Source organism: Pholcus phalangioides, unplaced genomic scaffold, assembly GCF_987345545.1.
Source record: "Pholcus phalangioides strain wild (caught in Gottingen) unplaced genomic scaffold, Ppha-v1.0 ptg000021l_1, whole genome shotgun sequence".
NCBI lineage: Eukaryota > Metazoa > Arthropoda > Arachnida > Araneae > Pholcidae > Pholcus > Pholcus phalangioides.
The window spans coordinates 14,253,754-14,266,873 of record NW_028301614.1 but is presented as its reverse complement, the minus strand read 5'-3'; the positions used below and the strand labels follow the sequence as shown (position 1 = coordinate 14,266,873).

General features: G+C 36.3%; 1 protein-coding gene and 1 non-coding gene across 2 annotated transcripts in view; one reads left to right on the top strand and one right to left on the bottom strand.

Moving 5' to 3' along the window:
* kcc (solute carrier family 12 member kcc) overlaps window positions 1-13,120 on the bottom strand; it is a 505,581-nt gene that overhangs the window by 28,564 nt on the left and 463,897 nt on the right. The window contains exons 13-20 of the mRNA XM_089249045.1: window positions 10,326-10,500; window positions 9,730-9,828; window positions 8,364-8,483; window positions 4,234-4,427; window positions 4,021-4,100; window positions 1,106-1,194; window positions 762-862; window positions 470-586 (exon numbers count right to left, since the gene is read on the bottom strand). Of these exons, the coding sequence (XP_089105171.1) occupies window positions 470-586; window positions 762-862; window positions 1,106-1,194; window positions 4,021-4,100; window positions 4,234-4,427; window positions 8,364-8,483; window positions 9,730-9,828; window positions 10,326-10,500 (975 nt within the window). The remainder of the gene's footprint in view (window positions 1-469; window positions 587-761; window positions 863-1,105; window positions 1,195-4,020; window positions 4,101-4,233; window positions 4,428-8,363; window positions 8,484-9,729; window positions 9,829-10,325; window positions 10,501-13,120) is intronic.
* TRNAA-GGC (transfer RNA alanine (anticodon GGC)) lies at window positions 6,082-6,153 on the top strand. Its single transcript has one exon. It is a non-coding gene; the product is annotated as a tRNA-Ala (tRNA).

Here is a 13,120-nt window from a genome sequence, read left to right as displayed (position 1 = left end):
TCAAATTGTGAGTGAAGGTAATGATTGAATATTTGTACCGTCTATTGTTCTTCGTTGCGAGACATTTTAAGTGGGAGACAGTGAAATTGAGACGGTCACAAAAACGGTAGAAGCGTTTCGTTTTTTATATATATTTTTACAATCAAAACTTCATTAATCTAGCATTACCGGGTCTTAACAAGCTTGAGCACGAGTTTTAATGTTTGTGTATTCATGTTTTTTTTTTCTTTCTTTCTGTGAATTGGAAACCGTTTTCTGAAGCCGTTTCTTTTGATCATTTCAACGTTTCAATGAATAAAATGAATCGCATAGCTGCTTCAAGATCAATATCAAAAATTTATTATTGGTAAAGAGCTTTCTTTAGGTGTGTGAGTGTGTTTTTCTATCATTAATTTAAAAGCACATATTCACATTGCACAAAGTTCAGAAGTTGAACATTGAATAAAAAATAATACGATGAAAAGGATATGCACAATCCACCAGACGTCGATTTTACCAGTCATCTTGTCAGTGTTTTCTGGAAATTGGTCGATACCTTTAGGCACGAGTAGAGAGTTTTTGCTGGCCGCTATACTCCGAACAGTATCTACACACCACAACAAGGAATAATTATTCTTTCAAAATTTATTAATTAGTGCAAGTTCTTCATTGTAAAAGACGCAATATTTTTACAATAAGTTAAATTATTTGTCCTACAAAAGGAATCAACCTTTTACCGTTGAAATTCCTTCTTAAGTGAGATACTTTAATACCTTACTGACCTAAAAATGTTCTCCAGGAAGATGGCACTTGGCGCCACCTTGTAGGCCAACCCATAATCACAGTATTATGTTTCATGCCTCCTAACCCAGATGTCTGTATCCTGTAACGCAAAAATTAAGCACTAGAAAAATAAGTAAAAACAACAACAGCATATCACCATTGAAAACCCGTATTCATAAACTTTAAGTTTAAAAAAAAAGTTGTAACAGAGGTAAACTGAAGTATATGAGATACACAATCAAATTTTAATTATGGTAAATAATTAAGGAGACTATCGAGAAACTTTAATAATAGCCATTTTAGATTACCGTCTACATAAACGCAAATAAACGAATAAACTCACAGGTGAGAGAGGCCTTGAGAGACGATCTGGGACACAACAACTTCAGCGAATCCTTTAACTTTTTCTTCAGCCATCACTTTCTTCAAAACCTAAATTACAAAAAAAAGAACAGAATATAGAAGATTGGAGAACAAAGTTCTTGCTGGGAATAATAGGTGACGCCAGACGAGCTGTATTAGTCGTGTTTACAGGCTAATTTGAATAATCACAATCGTTTTGGAAACGTTAAAGCGTATTATAGTAGTGCGTAAAATTTCATTAATTGTTTGCAACTTTTAGATGTTATACGGGAAGTGTAAAATGTCCGCTGAAAAAATCTAAAATTTGTCACTTCCTTTGGTTCAACTACTACTAAACCACACATGCACCTCATCCACATTCCTCTGCGGAACTTCTGACAAATTTGTACATGCAGGAATATGCGTGTACGTGTTATGAATCTAACGCGATGTTTGTTTCTGTGTAATGCTTGTTATGTGCAGCGTGCTATCATCTGCCATCAACTTTTCTAACTATGAGTGAAATGTAATGATTGAATAATTGTGTCTGTTGCTTTCTGTGGTGAGGCTTTGTAACAGGGGAGATAGGATCGCATTCGCGCCTCGAAGTTGGGAACCACAGAAAACCAACTTCAACCCACCACCACTGTGGTGACTGTGGGGTTCGAACCCGGCTCCTCGCCATACGAGTCTATCAGTATGACCACTCGACCACCACAGCGGCATTTGGTTCAACTGGAAATCAAAACTTAGTGCTTCCAGTGTTGCGACCGCGATGAATTCCGTTTCAGGAGAATCCACTGTAAGTGACAGAACAGTCGGATACTTGTTCAAAAGGTTCAACGACGGAAATGAATAAAGCCAAGACCAGGCACCAGGGATCACCGTAGAATAATCTTCTATGACTTTCTTCCCAGTGGACGGGCAATCAATGCCGAAGTGTATTGTAGCTATTTGGGCCATGTTTATGAAATTTTGAAGTAGAAAAGGGCATCGCTCGTGAACCGTAAGGACATTCTTTACCTCTAAGGGGTCATTCAAGTATTACGTCGGCATCGAGGGGGGTGGGGAAGGGGGTTTCGGATTTGCTGACTTTTGATGACGGGGGGGGGGGGGGTTTGAAGGTTGCTTACGTCATCAACCACTCCTTTTTGAAGATATGATATATTCTAAGCTGCTCACGAAATTTTGCTGACGGGGGGGGGGGGGTTAGTGTTTTGCTGACAAGGGGGGAGGGGTCAAAAATGGCTGAAAATCTGCTTACGTAATACTTGAATGGCCCCTAAGATAATGCTAGGCCGCACACCGCGAAAGTGTCAAAGATTCAGGAATTGGGTTGGGAACTTCTGGACCGCCCTCCATACATGGACCTTGCTCCTACTGACTTCTACCTATTCCTGTCTCTACAAAATCACTTCAACAAGAGAAAACCGAACACTTCTGAAGGGGCCAAAAAATAAGGATGTAAGTTTTTTCAACTCGAAAACTCTCAATTTTTTGAACAAGCTTTCAAAAAATTGAACCAGAGATGGATGAATGTTATAGACAACGATGAGGATAATTTCTGAGAAGATATTTCTTGATTTTTTTCTGTGCATCCTTTTTTCCAAACAGTAAGTTTCTTTCGAGAGAACTTTGGGGTGAGAACTTTGTTCTCTCGAAAGAAATCGAGGAGAAAAAAAAAGTGGGGAGAGAACATCTCTCCCACTTTTTTTTTGCGAAACATTCAGTTTCGAAAAGAGTAGTTATTCTTAAATTATCGGGACATACTAGTAGGAAGAAAAAATAAACTTTTTCATTCATCAAAACAACATACAGAAGTACCACTGTAAATCTTATCTTTTATGATTACTCTTTCCCAAACACTTGAAGAAGAAGGTATCAGTTGATTAACCCAGGCTAGTCTGACTGTGCATTTGGTTATTTCTATCCCTTTTTACACAAGACTTCTTTGAGACCATGCTCTGGTATCCCGCGAGTATAAGCTTTGCGACCTACGTTCTCATATCGTTCGGAAGAAATGGTTGTTATTCGAAAATGATCGCAAATTATATTTTTGTTTGCTTAACAGTTTAGGGGCCGTTCAAGTATTACGTCATCATCGATGGAGTGGGGGGGGGAGAGGGGCTTCCGATTTGCTGACTTTTGATGACAAGGGGGGGAAGAGGGGGGTTTGAATAATGCTTACGTCATCAACCACCCTTTATGAAAATATGAGTTGGGATTCACAGGGACAGAGCTGATGACGAAATTTTGCTGACAAGGGGGGGGGGGAAGGGGGTCAAAAATGGCTAAAAGTTTGCTTACGTAATACTTGAACGGCCCCTTATGAAAGATGAATACTAAGCCAGACTTTGCCGATCAAATAATAAACATATCCTCGGAAAAGTAAATAAATGTGCAAAAATTCTGACATCCGTTCCAGTACATATTTAGAGCCGTTGTCAAAGTGAGACGTCTGCTTTATCAGACACGTAATCATCCTGTCTGCTAAACAAACTGAAAAGTGTCACGCTAGTCTTGACAGTTCAGCGTGAGTATATTGTAAATTATTAATTTCATTTCTCTGACATACGTCAGGACCTTTAAACATGCATCCGCCTTTATTCGTCGTATATATTATTTTACGAAGAATTACCGTGTTTGCTTCTCATACAAGTTGAGCCTCGATGAAGTTGTCGAGAATTTTGCTTAAGACGTGATTAAGTTGTCGTCTTCGTCCATTTACACGAATAAAGCAATCTTAGATATTAATTAATAATCTTAACATAGCAAATACACATTTAGGGCGTGTAGATGAAAGACGCGTTCTATATTAACACTACACCTATAACAAGCCTTTTTCATAAAATAAAATCACTTTTATTGGAAATTAATAATTCAACCAAATAAATGATTATACAATACGAAACTTACAACTTTGCCAGTTTGTGTCTCACTGTATTTCTTCGAATACTCTCCTTCAATAACTGATGACACCAAAGTTAATCCCTTGCCTGCAAAGCCACAAAACTTTTTCTGTATTGATCGAATTAATAATTTTTTCTCGTTGTTAAACGAGTCTATTCAATGATTTCGAAGGAAAAAGCGTGATATAAATTTTTGATGTGAGTTAGGTAAGTTCATTACCTGCTTTAAGCTGCGAGGCAAACGATATCAGTTTACGGTGCTTAGGAGACAGTTCGTCATTGAGCTTGCACAGGACAAGGATCTGTGGACGCCAGTTCTTCGTGTGAGGTGGACCTTCTTCCAGTCGGAGAAGGCTGTAGCGTGCGGCCGACAATGCCAAGCCCCTGATACCGTCACCCCATTCTTTTTCAGCCCTAAGTAAAATAAACATTTTGTGCGTGTTATTATAATATTTCCCCATCTTTCGAAATATAGTGAGGCCATAATTAAACGGACGCTACTCAAAGAAATGCGTAGCTCGATTTAACAACTGGAACCATAAGGGAATTCGTGTGGCAATGATAAAGATATAGGAAGGATTCCACGAAAAAAATTCACCAATAGGAGACGCACAGTACACACAACTTTTAACCTTGGCCATATCTTGGGTTCTAAAAGTTGTAGAATGAAGCGGTTTTCACCAAAAATTATGGCTTGTGATTTTCTACCCGACTTCGATCAATTCGTCTTGATGAGGAGTCATATACATATTTATTATTATTCAAACTTCAAAATCTTCAATGTAAACCCTTATTTTTTCCATCTTATCTGATTTACCTCATGGCATTTTTTGTAAAAATAAAATTTCATTGCTGTAAGTAGAAAAATGAGGGACATTGAGTGAAAATGCGTTTGGGGGCACTCTAAACCAGTGATTCCCAACGTGGGTGTTAACGCCCCCGGGGGGGCGATGGAATGTTCCAGGGGTGCGGTAGAAGCTACGGGTTTAACATAGGATCCTATGGATTAGATTGCGTTGGGGGGCGATGGGAGAAAAACATTTCTGAAGAAGGGGGCGATGGGGCAAAAAGGTTGGGAAACTATGCTCTAAACATTGAGAAACTGAATTTGAAGGTTGATTGCAGGGGGAAAAACACACCAAAAACAAGTTTCGAACGATATGCTACGCGAGTGTTTGGATTTACTGCTGTTAAAAAATAAATATTTTTTATTTTATGGAGGTGAAAAACAAACTTTTTTTTTATTACTCTTCATTTTGGTGACTTTATATCCGTGATTGAACGAATATTTATACCATAATTATTTCAAACGATGTGTCACAAAGCAATTGCTTGTGACGACAATTTCACCAATTTAGAAAAAATATATATATAAGAATGCACTATTTTATATTATAATTTTGTTTCATTTTGCAATTCCCCAATTTTTAATAATGCAAAAAAAAAAAAAAAAAAAAAATACGGATGAAACGAAATGCCGTGGTTTTAGCAGAGACGACTCCACCAATAGCCACTACCCTAAAGTTGGCGCACACCAAGATGATTTACGCTATTGGAAGAACCGTTATTTATTGATTATTATCTCCATAAATATTAACATCAATGTAATTGTATGGTATTAATTTGTGAATTCTTTGCACATTAATTATATTTACCATTTCAGATCGTGAATGTTGTCTAAGGAATGAAACGAATTTCTGAAATAGTGAAAAATTGCAGAGTTTCGTTGTTTATTTGTTTACTCGAACAAAAAAAAAATGCAATTAGAAATTTCCTCTCCACTTGTCAATACAAGATTCATTGAGAAACTGGTTATTTGTGGAGATGAAGATTACAAGGAGGAAAATTCACCACTGCCCCCACGGGGACTCGAACCCCGGTCTCTCGCTTGCCGGACGCATAATAGTCTCTCAATGAATCTTGTATTGACAAGTGGAGAGAACATTTCTAATTGCATGTGGCCATCTGGTTGGCCTATGTCATTCACGAGCTATTAGTTGACTTGACGCCATCCATGTACGGTGCCTTTCAACATATATATACGCTCCAAAGTTGAAACATTCTATCTGCTTCTATAGCTTAGATGGTAGAGCACTCGTCCGGCAAGCGAGAGACCGGGGTTCGAGTCCCCGTGGGGGCAGTGGTTAATTTTCTTCCTTGTAATCTTCATCTCCACAAATAACCAGTCATCAATGAATCTTGTATAAAAAAAAATGTTTGTAAAACTGGATGGACGACTTATTTGTCGTATCACCTTATACTTAAAACAATAATTGCCCATTTCAGTAAAGTGGTCATTTTCATAAAATCGCTCATATCTTGCGAAAGAGAGGTCAGATTGGAATGAAAATCGATTCGGCTGGGTTTTCGATTATGCTGAATCTAATGAAGTGAAAATTAATGTATGCTTCTATTCATAATTTTCTAAAATATGTTTTAATAACTCATCTCATATTTAGAAAAAAAAGCCAAATTCAAAATGAGTAATAAAATTATGTTTAACCCGTTAGAATCTATCATTTGAAATAAAAAGTAAGGAGATACCTATATTATTTCAGCAATTATGCTCAAAAACATGATGTTTCTGTTTAACACTCAAATACAATTACAACGCCACAACAGGCAAAATGCCCAACGAGGTGGCTGAGAAAAAGATGCCCATAAAAATATGGATGTCATATATTTCAAAAATAAAGCAACCCAATTAAAAACGTAATTAGAAACATTATAAACAATATATACACATGATAAAATATTATACAATGCCCATAAAGAATACCTATGGTTGTCTTATTGTGAGTATGAATAGCTTCTCGATTTACCCCAACATGTTTATCGTATTTCTTTTTAAACGTGTCAATTGTGTTACAATTTACTACCTCCGGGGGTAAGCTATTCCATTTATTAACAACCCTATTAGAGAAAAATTCCCCCTGCGACACCATAACCTTGCATTGTCCCTCACCAATCGATACTGGTGTCCCCTTGTAAAAGCAGTCGATTGGCGGTGTACTAAAAGTTTTACACACTCTTTCTAAACACTCGTTTTTCAATTATTTATATTTCACTAACTGTTTGTTCAAAATTGATGAAATTTGGCATTTCGGCATTTTTTGAGATACCGAATCCAAATATGGAAGAACAAAAATGGTGTTATCATTGAACTTTCAAATGTTGGATCTAGTGGTAACTACTAGATGACCCCTTAACAAAAAATGAACTTAATACGCTTATGGAAGATCTTAAGCGAAGAAAAATGCTACCTTTCTTGTTTTTTTTACAATGAATAGAACCCAAGAAATCGCCATCGTTCGGTTAAAAGTTGTGCTTAGCAGAAAACGCAGTCAAGAACTTCGAGTTGAAAATCAGTGGCTATGCCGGCTGTAACAGACAGTGCCTAATTCTTTATAGAAAAGAGGGGGGGGGAGACATTCTGATTGCCAATTCGGCTCAATTATTACTAACGCAATTATTTTACTTTTACAATTTCGATGTAGCAGTATATTTTCGTGCATTTACAAAGGGGGAAAACTTGCGCAAACGTCCGCTTTTTCAGTTAACGCATTGAAATCGATGATTCAGAAGGTTGAAGAAACGGGATTGTGCGCAACTTGGCTAGGCAGAAGTCGAAAAACCTGTATCACTGAAGACAATAACAGATCAATGTAGTTGCGGGACAATTTGATACGAGTCATTCCGCAACAAAGACAATGTCTAATCGAGTTAACTTTTATGCAAGATAGATCATCTCTTGCTCACAGAGCGTCGCCGGAACGGCAGTATCCGACATCACTCAGCTGAGGAATGAGTCCTCAGTCCTTTTCTACTGAACGAATGCCTTTGATCCTCGGATCTTAACTAGGAATTGCGATAGTGGGGCACCTGAAGGGGTCCATTTTAGCAGTGTCTGGAAAAGTTGTCAGCTTCAAAATTATTTAGCCCTAATAATTTAAGGCGTGCTGTGATGGAAGTTCCCTCAGAGATGTTATATTCTGCTGTAGAGAATGCAATTCCTAGTGCACAAAGATGGTGGGTACATTTGGCATTCACTTCGAACTCCCTAATAAAATTCGATGTTTCTGTTCAGTTCCGTCACAGAAATTCATTTTTCCATCTACTACAAGTCTTTAAGCATTGTAAAGCACGACATATCGCACAATCGGCGGATTTTAGAAATATTTTTCGTTGAGTTCTTCTTCCCATGTCTTTATCAGTTCCCCCATATGGTGCCATACCGGTCGTTAGATCGAGCTGTAAAATTGATGGCCGACAGTAGCATCAGTTCAATTACGGCCACCCTGTACATGAGGAATCACTTTATTTGGATCTCGTGGAAATTACCTGACTTACCCTCGGTATTCAATGTATTTGTAAATGCATCCGGCTAAAGCCATCGAGGCGAGAGCGTAGTACCAACTGCTGATGAACATGACAGCTAAGCAGAGAATCACGCCGATGAGAGAAACACTCCTGTGCGTGTAATAAAGTCAGAAAACGAATTATATGTTTTCAAGTCATTAGCTGAAAATCACAATTGATCATAATCATTCCTAACAGTGATGTTCAAAACAGTTAAGTGTGGGTTACTCAAGAGGTCCGATAACCTGTCGCAGGTGGCACTTACGTTATAATTGGTCATAGGCCACAATAAAATAAATTAATTTATAATTTCGATTTTTCTCATTTTCAATACAGTGCAAAGGAAAATTTCAAGTAACATTCAGGATAATCATTCTAAGTGGGACCGGTTTCCGGTAAACTTGAATGCAGCCTTAACCACAGGTCGTGATATCCTCAGTAGAAACGTAAATCTCGTTATAATAAGCTACAAAAGACCGAAAACTTGGTTCACCTAGGGTTACCTGATTAGAAAAAAAATGAGAAAGGAGGACGTTTGCATGCACCCTCTGTAACGTCACTTTCACCAATTTTTCAACAGATGGCATCACTACACGAAAAAAAAGCCCACCACCACAATAACTTTTCTCAACCAGAACCGCTGAAAAAAAAACAAATAACGATCCGTCCCCCTTCGTTTTTAATGAATTTTTCTTACAGCCTGATCAGTTTCATTTCTTTGCCTGGAGCAAGGCGAGAGGTTTTCTTTCTCTACCCTCAGATGGATTTTTCTTTCAGGAGAGTTGCTTTTTTCCAGAAGCGATTTCGCCATCATAATCAACACTGAGTGTTTGTATCCTATTTTCTTCATTTCTTTATAGAAGAGGTTACCCCCTCCCCACCCCCAATTCAGAGTACGGCAGTAGCTGTTGATGAGCAAACAATTTAATGGTATTCTCAAAATGGATGTTGCGGTTTTGTTCTTCAAGAGCTGTTTTTGAGCTCATATTATCCTGGAGCAAGATGGGTCGGATATTAAAATAGCACCTGCCCAGCTTGGAGGCAACTTGGGTTCTTGTATTCTGGGAGTTCTGATGGCGATTAGTCAAAACGTGTAAAAAGTAAAAATGTATATGAAAAAAAGCAAACAATATATACATGTTTCAGAGAGAAAAAACAATTTTCCCCATTGAAAAACAAAAATCCAGAAATCCAAAAACTTGCGGGTCACAGTTAGGCACATGTATGACATATAACAAACTTTAGTCTCCATGATAATAACCGCCAATGAGAGATACTTATTAATCAAAAAAGAAAAGGAACGGTGACAATTTGACAAACGAAAAAGTACTAAGATTGAAGAAAGAGCACGTCTCACCAGTGGTAACATCGGAAACGGGGTCTCCAGTTTGGAGTTTTAAGAAGGCTCTGAAGGGTGCAAGCGAGATTCACAAACATGTAGCACATCAAGAAACACCTGATAAATGATTATGTGGGGAAAAAAAGGATGTTTAACTATTATGCAAATTTAAGTAAAACGGTTAAAAACTATGACTTATAATGATTGGTTGCATAAGTAAAGTAAAAAAATCGAATACACATATTTTATCTACTGTTACATTTTTGTTTTTGCACTACACCAATCGAATTCACTTCCAATGCGTTTTTTTAAAGAAATTACACATTTGCCAAAACTATTCTATTTTATGCTTCAATTGTTGGGTATAGTTTTTTTTTTAGAACGGAAATATTTCGCGTATAAAAAAACTGTAGAATCTACGATTAGTTTCACAGTATATATACGCGGTTTAAAAAATGCCAGATTTCTTTCTTTGCCGATAAAATTCATGTTATGCACTCGTGAATATGAAAGCTTGCGTATGATTTATACTAAGTAGTCATATATATGATAGAGAAGAATGAAAAAAACAAATTAAAAATAAGAAAAAAAAAGAAAAAAAATGGAAAACTCACATGGTCAGAATAGGAGCGATATGATCCAGATTGCCTATAAGAATACCCATTTCACATATTGATAAAGTCAAAAATAGGGCAAAAGTGGGCTCGTTTCGTGAATTGCTGTAAGAGAAGACGTTCAGGAAAGGTATGATGCCGTCTCTGGCGATAGCTTGCAACAGTCTAGGGGCACCTGCCAAAACAATAAGTGTAGTAGTTTATATTCACTTTATTGTTTCATTTTGTTACACAAAATACAAGATGAGACAAAAAATCAGCCAAGGGGTCTAGAGACCTATACTGCTTGATACATTGCAAGTTTATAATGAATACTAATGAACACAGTTACTTATTAGTGAACAATATCAACAAACTAAAACGGAAAAAAGAAAAAAAAAACTCAAAAGGGGGATTTAAAAATTAAAATTTCCCTTTGTTCCCCTGTTTTTTTCTTTTTTGTAGTGGTTAATATGAGGGAAGAAAAACAAATATCAAAACAAATTTTCGCATGATCTATAGTATTTTTGGCAACAGCAAGGAGTGCAACTATATGAAATATATATTGTGCGTGGTTTTCAGATGAGTACAAATAACAAGAATCAAGGTATTGAAAGGTAATAAATTAGTAATATTAAGGCAATCTGGTGGTGAAGAGTTGCAAAATTTTGGGATGATGTGAGTAAAATGCTTCTTTAGAAGAGTTTTGTGAATAAGTAGTAGCGAGTATTTATTGTTCAATCTATTTGAGAAACGACAACTGTTTAAAAGCAAAGAAAATTGTAGCTTAAAAATAATTATAGTACATTTGTAGAAGTAAAGCTGACATAAGGGAAGGATTAAAAGACTGTGAAAAAGTTGTTTTGAAGTTGTTAAAAAAATCACTTGTGATGAGCCTTACTGCTCTTTTTTGGAGTTTCATATGTTAGAGTAAATGTGATGAACCGGTTATTACGCATGCTTACCAATCGTCTTGGTTAAGTAATAAAAATTTATCACTTTTACCGACGAATATATATAATACCCAAGCATCATTGGTGAATTCGATAAACACTAAAAAGAATTATCACTTTTACTGGTGATTATGACTACTGACTACTCATGATTTACTGGTGAAAATACCCATGTGCCGTTGGTAAATCTGATAAATGAAAAAAAAAAATTATCACGTTTACCGATGATTATAGAAGGCGGTAACTATCGACCACCCAATAATTGCACACGTGGTTCCTGGAGAAAAACTAATATGGAAAAGTGTTTTCAGTGTTTTGATCTGATCCACAATTAATGAGTTATAACGCTTTAAATATTGATGACGTCACTTCAAAATTCTGCCAAATTTTATAATCGCATACTACCATCAAAACTCGAGAAGCTATCCATACTTAGAATAAAACAACCATGAGTATTATTTATGGCTATTGTACAATATTTTATTATGTATATATATTGTTTGTGATTGCATTTTTAATTGGGTTTCTCCGTTTTTGAAATGTATGACATCCATATTTGTTGTGGGCATCTTTTCGCAGCCACCTCATTGGGCATTTTGCCAGTTGTGGCGTTGTTTTTGTATTTGTATAACTTGGCTTTTTGGAAATGCCCAAAATATATTAACCATCAAACAGAAATCCAGAGAACAAGAGATATAAAAACAAGTGTTTTTTCATCACACTTTTCAGGAAAGAGAAAAAAACCTTCATTAGAATTTAATCAGAATAATAGTCATCTCCCAACGTCAGATTTGCAGAAGTTATAAATAATCGTTGATTAGTCATTGTGTTTTGTTTATCCAGAAAGTACCGAGTCCATTTTTTTAAAATTATAATTCCTAATTTTATGCCATTCAGCATATAAGAGAATATTGTATGCTGAACTACCCTTAAAAATTTTTGAGAGGGATGTGTATCTTCAAAATTATTTTTTCGAATGGCTCTAATAACTACCATCAAACTAAACGTTTGTGAGTGGGTTAAAATAGTTAAATTTTAGGCCAGAAAAAAAACATTTTCATGTTCCCAAAGGAAATTTTAATGGTTTTAAGGGTATATTGGCTCCGCTGATTTCAAAACTGGTGTTAGTTTTGCCGGATCGGCTCTAGTTTTTGAGATAATGCATGATATTCGGTATTTCAATATAGTCTGCAGCCACTATTTTTTGCGTGGAAATTTTTCTTTCAACTTTTTATTTAATTTCCTATTTCATTCAACACACCATTACTAGACATCAGAGATCTTTATGTATTGCATAGGTGCGAATTTACAGACTTGAAAAATCTGTAGTTTATCCCGTGATGACACATTCTGCATCAAAGAAAACATGTCAAACAAATAAAGGGAAACAACCGCGGATTTTTTGAAATTGCGACAGGTGACCATATATAAGTCCCGTTTTTCCGGGACACATCTTTTCCTGTCCTAATGTTTTTAGCAATAATTATCCAATTTGCTTACTTTAACCATCATATTTGGTGACAATTACCGATTTTTCTTATTTGAAATCCTGATTCCCCATATATTTCCTCAGAACAGGGTCAGCCTGAAATTGCAAGGACTGGAAGAGTATTTTCTTCAAGGATTTTCCATTCAAACAAAACTCAATTTGATGAGTTTTAGGGATTTTTCTATGAAGATACGAAAAATCAGAGGCTTCCGGGTAAATCAGAAGCATTGGCACCTATGGCATTGATATCAAGTTTATTAATGACATTTACATTTCGCAAAGTTTCAATGCGATTTGTATGCTGCTTGTGGTATGAGCGGATCCATAGCTCGTTGTTGGGAGGGGTGATTTTACAAAATTATAATCATAATAAA